General features: G+C 36.5%; 1 protein-coding gene across 1 annotated transcript; it reads right to left on the reverse strand.

The window, feature by feature from the left end:
• LOC134795837 (three prime repair exonuclease 2-like) lies at window positions 1–1689 on the reverse strand. The gene has a single exon (XM_063767771.1). It carries the CDS (start codon window positions 1491–1493, stop codon window positions 840–842), a length of 654 nt encoding a protein of 217 aa, XP_063623841.1. The 5' UTR covers window positions 1494–1689; the 3' UTR covers window positions 1–839.
• Window positions 1690–7399: the final 5710 nt, after the last annotated feature.

A 7399-nucleotide genomic window follows, 5' to 3' on the forward strand; every position in this document is an offset into this window, starting at 1 on the left:
CCTACAAAAAAAAACGTAAAATTATCCTCATGATATTCAAACGGATTTATTCCTAATGAGCGATCTCTTCCAGTGAACCTTTATACGCCGTTTTTTTGGAGACCAATTCACATTACAAATACATTCAACAAATCACCTGTTTAGATTTTTACAGTAAACTTTGGTGCAATTTCTAGTCTCAATTACAAGTAAAAAATAGGGTTTCGAAATTCACTTTCACTAACTTATAGGTCAATCAAACTTTAACAAACTAAGTAGGGTAACCTAATTAAAGGTACGACAAATAGTACTTACACGTTACAGGTGATTAGATGGGCGAATCAACTTTTAGACCGACATTAGATTCTGTCCACGATATATTACAGGCCTATTCGGATTTCGAGATAATCACAAGATCTTAAGACGATTTAGATATCAACTAGATCTACGTTAGATATCGACTAGATGTGACTTGGATATCTAAGTCATAACATGTCGAAATCGTTCAAGAGGACCTCCAGAATCGCGGAAACGTCAAATTTGACATATCTATCTTACAAATATCTTTAAATTATCCGTATCGTAACTTGTTGAAGTCTAGTAGAAATCTAATCATTTTCCGAATCGAGCCGACATAAATATCGTTTAAAAACTTATCGAAAATTTCTCATGGATAATAGGTATATTACTTTTATATACATTTTATGTTACGCGTGGAATCATGCGATTTGCTCTACGAAATGTGATTTTTGGTTACTCCAGAGACATTTTGGTAACACCAGAGACGTGAAAAGTGTCTTTAAAAGTTCATTCGCCCAGATAGATTACTCCCTTCATTACTTGGCAATATTTTTGTTAAATTACACTTCCAAAAAAGAAATAAATGGCAAGTTGTTTTCAGCCACCCAGAGCATAAACTGGAATCCTTGGGTCAAAGCAATCTTGGCCATTGCCTTGTTGCGATCCTTAGCATCATATAGCATAGGTGTAACTCTAAACACTCTTTTATACACATCTTCCAAGCGATAACTCATTTTATAATGATAATCAGGCCACGGATAAGATCCACTTCTTCGTTCTTTATAAGAAGTCTTTTTAGAATCTGGTTCGAAAATATCATAGAAAGCGGCCACCGTATCGGCACAGACGATACCTTTCGGTGAAAACCCTTCAGCATCAGCTAGTTCTTCGTTCAATAAAGGAAAATCAAATTTATTTCCGCTGTGCGCGATCAGACACACAGGTTTTTCCAAATCTTCAAGAAAACGGCATGTCTCATCCTTCAGGCTACATTCCTCGTAGTCATAATCTTCTCGGCTTATTAAACACATCTCATCATTTTCAAGTCGGCAGTGGAGCTTTTCACATGCAAGACGTTCGGCTCCATCCCGAAAATGTTTTCGAAGATCTTCACACCTGTACGCTATCATATGTATTTCTGTTATTTTAGGATGTCTGTTACGTAGACCGGTTGTTCCGAGATCGAAAAACACGTAAGTCGCAATCGGTGCCATGATGCAAACTGTAACTTGAAATATGCGTAGTTGAATTCACGAGATTTGTATAAAAGTTGTAAATGTCACAATATAAACCACGGAACTTGGTCTACACTCTCACAGTTCGTTGCACGATTATTTTAAGTGCAAAATACGTATATGTATGTTAAGCGCAACGGAGCGCAGATTGCGAAATAATACTGACCAGTTGCAATGTCGGATCGAAGTGTGAAATGAGTATAGCACTGCCCCCCTACATAATAACAATCTTACGTTCTTAATTCATTTGATTGTATGTCTTGTGCTGTGTTAATAAAGTTCATATTCTTATGTGTGGTGAAGTAGAGTCAGTAGTGGGGCAGTCACATGCAGCGTTATCGAACTTTTTATTGAAAAACCATTAACAACAGTCACACTCTCACATATGTTTTCTTAATGAATCTCTATGGGTGCTTTCACTGTTTCCGAGGCCCTTTCAAAGTTTCAACTGATTTTGTACAGTCACCTGCAATAATATGTTACACAACGAAGGTCGCAAAAATATCCATTGTTTAAATGTTTGGGAATTGGAACATATACCTATGGTTTTAAATAGATACTTTGTTATCTGGTACAGTCACCTGCAATAACATGTTACTCTTCGAAGACCTTATTAAATTTGTAGAGTCATAAGAGGGTGTCACATATTTTTGCGGCCTGCGAGGAGTAACATGTTATTGCAGGTGCTTGTACCAGATAACAAAGTACCTATTTAAACCTATAGGTATATGTTCCAATTCCCAGACATTTATTTTTTAATCAATTGACATTAGATGAACCTAATATTTTGCAACAAGCCGGCCATTCAAAGACGGATAAAATTACTGCAGCGTCAACTTGGAATGCACGTGTGCATATAGGTGTATCATTTTACTGCTTGGTAATACTTATGTGAATATAAATTCAAGGATATGAAAGGTTTAGTTCAAAGACAGTATTCATTTAGTATTATTTAATAAGTATAATTGTCATTTCATTTTCAACTCACTTGTTTCCAAGCAATCTGAGTTGATGAAAATACCAAAAAAATACAACTGAAATGAAATCCTAAAAAAATACTTATTATTTATTAAAGATAAATCACAATTACATAATATTTTGATCCAAAAGCATCGTTAAACCAGAATGGTTAGTCTTGATACTCCATTCCGCAGTACTTAAATAATTAAATATACAATAGGCACTTAAACACACATCTAATTCGTAAACAGCATAATGATTGCAAAAAATTACAAACTGAGCGCATCTTGTTATCAGTGATAATGTATCACACCGGCCGGCCGAGCAAGACAAGAACCGTTTGAACCCCGAGTTTGAACCGGTCTATGCATACTTGGTATATTTAAATCTGATAAAGAGAGATAGGTACTCTATCTAAATATTTGTGTTATGTCTGATCTGGACTTTTTAATATTCACAGGGCATTTAGCAATCACCAAATAACTGGGTGTTTTAGGTGATATAAGATAGATGTGCGCGATTGTAATGGCTATAATTCGCTTTTACCTTAGCAGTAAATCTAAAATCACAAAAAACCCGTGCACTATACAATTCTCGAGTTGAACTTTAGTTTGCTCTCATAACAAAAGTTGCTCACTGCTGGCGAGGATCACAGGATCACCGCGACAGATAGACTACCCGTCCCTCTGTACTTACTTACTAGAGTTAGAAAAGGATCAAAAAGACGGCAGTCTATCTCGCGGATGAGTTAATGTCGCGACGCTCCTGTGCTAGGTCCACAGTAATGGGTACAGTCGCGTGTTTATATTTTGTACGGTATACCCTAAAACATTATACTCTGTAATATAGGTAACAAACGTGAACAGACAACGAAATTGCTGGTAAGCTAAAAATGTACGAATTAATGGGGCTTCAAATATTCTTCTTCTTCTTGGAGCCTGGGGTCCGCTTGAAAACTAATCCCATGATTTGACGTACCTACGTCAGATGGCAGTAGTTACTAGTTTCTACGAAAGCGACTGCCATCTGACCTTCCAACCCAGAGCTTCAAATGTTCAAATGGGGCCTCAAATATTATGACCACTTTAAGCTTAAAGTGGTATAAAATCATTACCCCCTTTTTATCCTGCTAGGGTTTGAAAACTAAATAATAAAATACACTAATAATGAATAAAGCGATATTTGATAAAGTGCTTCTGGTGAATTAAGCTGACTCTCTCATATAATTATATACATGTATAATAATTCTTTCAATAAGGCCTTAGGCCTTCAATGATCTAAAGAGAATCTTGGCAAAGAGAGCGTGACACCCGTCCTGATCCTGTGCAACTTCCTGCGAGTTACTGGTATGGTACTAGGTTTCCAAAATAAGCCCGGGCTTATTTAAAGATACGACCTGATGTGGTCCCTATATTTGCGGGACCTTAAACGGCTACCGCCGATTCTTTTTAACAGCTTATTAGATTGTAAGTACAGTCGACGTCAAAGATATGTTTACATTTTTCGCCTTATTACAAAGGAGTAAGGTGCAAAAGTGTAAACATATCTTTGACGTCGACTGTACAGGCCCCTGCAATAATAATTGTATGTTACTCTTCGAAGGCCACAAAAATATGTGACACGCTCTTATCAAACCGATTCCAACTTTAAGATACATCAAATATTACGTCTAGATACGATATGGATTATATATGGCAGTGTCTTTGACGTTTTTGTTTGAAGAAATGTTACTTTTGACACTGACATAATATATCTAAACCATATTGTATCTAGACGTAATAACGTAAGTATCTTAATATTCTTAATGTTCGTATCGGGCACATATTAGTTGCATTGCACCAAGCAAGGGTCATTAACCCCATTGTTGTTACAAAGTATTACATTATCAAGAAAATATCTACCTACGTGAGTGTGAGAACAGTTCAGCTTTTAGTTAAAACATTTGGGTGCGTAGCCAAGAATCCCGATGCACCGCAGCGAATGAAACGCAACTGTCTGTGTCGCATTAATATGGAAGAGTGATAGAGAGACATGACTACGCTACGCTACGGAGCGTTAACGATTGGCACGATGGCTAGGCACCCTGATGAAACATTGAATGCCCCACTACGAACTCTACCGCACCACACATAAGAATGTGTACAATCCCCTACGCTCGCGGTGTTCCAATTAAGAAAAAAATGCCTCAATCCTTGCAACCGAGCGGCGACCTGGCTACCTCCAAGGCGTTCAAATGCGTTCAAACGAGTATCGCCCTAAGGGTGCAACACCGCAAGCGCAGGCGATTGTACTTTATTAACACAGCGCAAGACATACAATCAAATGAGCTAACAAAATAAGGTTGTCATTATGTAGTGCAGCGTTTTATCTACTCCTTCCACTCTTGGATCCACCACTGCATTCACTGCAACTATAGATAGTCAGTTCAGTATCAATACTTCGCGAGTGTGCACCGTTGCGCTTAATACATTTTGCATAGCATTTTTCGTTTACAATACTTGTGCAACGAACTGTAAGACTGTAGACCACGTTCCGTGTTTATTATTGTGTTATTATACTGATTTTATACGAACTAATCAATAATTTTATAAGAGCATCACGTGAATTCAACTACGCATACTTCAAGTTGCACTTTGCACAATGAAACCTATTGAAAGTATTGCAACGTACGTGTTTTTTGATCTTGGAACGACCGGTCTAGATATCATAGATTCGGTTATAACAGAGATTCACATAATAGCGATTAGATGTGAAGATCTTCCAAAATATTTTGAAGAAAGCACCGCAGGATGTTTTGCGGGACCTCCGGCTGATGAAAGACTCCACTGCCGACTTGTAAATGATGTTATGTGTTTTATAAGCCAAAATTGTAACTACTACGAGCCATGTAATCTCAGTGAAGAAGCGTGTCGTTTCCTAGACCAATTGGAAAGACCCTTGGCTCTGATCGCACATAATGGAATAAAATTTGATTTTCCATTATTGAAATATTCACTAGCTAAAGTCGATGGATATTCACCGAATGACTTTGCGTGTGCGGACTCAATAGCCGCTTTCTATGACATTCTCGAACCGGATTCTAAAAAGACTTCTTATATACAAAGAAGTAGAGGAGCTTTTCCATGGCCTGATAATTATTATGATAAAAAAATGAGTTATCGCTTGCGAGATGTGTATAAAATAGTGCGTGGAGCTAAGCCTGTGCTAGATGATGCTCGTGATCGTAACATCGCACTGATGGAGACTGCTTTGGACCTAGAATTCGTGTTCATGCGTTGGGTGGCTGAAAACAACATGCCATTGAGTTGTATACAATAATTAGGACATTCAGGTCATTCACCCCCATTTGAATCATTAAGATATGACTAATCCATAAGATAAACATTACTAATGAAGGTGTTCTTTTATTATTTATTCATAAACCCCTTTGATTTATTCTTATTGCAATTATAATTATCTGATATTTGATATTGACTCAAGTACTTAATTTAGTTCATTTTCAAAAAGCAATAATAAAATTTAAGAAATATATAAAATTATAACGTAAAGACTAAGTCTTACGTCATAATTTTATCGACATCAACAAAGGGCGACCCCACACTAGCGACGCCATTTTCCAAAGCGCTGACTAGACGCTGACGCTCAACAGACGCTAGTGTGGGATGGCGCTTAAAAGTAAGTTTAAACCGAGGTATGAATTCAGTAAAGCCGTATTTTTTTATTCTGATTTTTATTGAGGTTTTGGACACTCTAGGTGAACATGTCAGCCTCATGGGTGCTTTCATAGTTCCCTACTCAAGGGATAAAGCCGTATTCAAAAATGTATGTACTTAAGTTTATTAATTATGTATTGTCATTTATTTTAATATTTACAAATATTGTCATAGTTAAGAATAAAGCAATGAGATATTCAATGATAACCTTACCACATCCTGCTCACATAAAAGAGAGAAAAATATTTAATTTAAAACACCAAAATGTTAATACTTAATAAAAACCGTAAAATCATCCAACTATAAGTCCAAACACTCCCAACTATGGACCAAAATTAATTCGAATAGACCCAAAACAAGTCTGCATAGATTTTGACAGCACACACAATGCCAGTGTTATTTATTATACGTCATAATTTCATAGAAGTTCGACGTTTAAAATAACACATGCACTGCGTGTGCTGTTAAAATCTCTGCAGACTTTTCCTGGTCTAACTCTATCTTTGTTCTGGTGTGATTGTGACTATTTAGATATTTTTGCATTATTATTTATAATTTAATTTGTACTTACTAACATTAGGATATTAAGAGTAATTTATATTGTATTACTCACAAATGATATGGGCTTTTATGCCTGAAATAAATGATTGATTATTTGAATGTCGTAGTTTTAAGGCTAGTTTTTTTTTATAAATTAGAGGAAAAACACAGATAAAACCAATTTAACGTTCTTATTAATAATTTCATATTGAAATAGTGGACCATAGTTGTAGTACAGTAACCAGCAATAATATGTTACGTCACAGAATAAATAATAGTACTACCGTACAGAAAGGACACTTTCTACAAAACCAAAGTTTGACAGCGATTCAGGGACGAATCATGCTATCCATTTCTAATGTATGGCACTATCCCTTTCGGCTATTTATGGTTGTCAAAATTCAAGTCATTATCTTATCTGTGGTCGTGCACGCAAAAGGACATCAAGTGGTGCCAACCCTAATAATAATCGGAGTAATGCTGAGCCGAACGGAGCCGAGTTTGCCCGATGTCAGGAGTGTCTCCCCACTGGTTACGTTACACAACGAAGGCCACAAAAATATCTGACACGATCTTATTACATTTGTAGAGCCTTAATTAAGAGCGAGTCACATATTTTTCGGGCTTCGAAGAGTAACATTAACATTGCTGACTACAAGAATAGTTGGGTGG

Source organism: Cydia splendana, chromosome 12 (assembly GCF_910591565.1).
Source record: "Cydia splendana chromosome 12, ilCydSple1.2, whole genome shotgun sequence".
Taxonomy (NCBI): Eukaryota; Metazoa; Arthropoda; class Insecta; order Lepidoptera; family Tortricidae; genus Cydia; species Cydia splendana.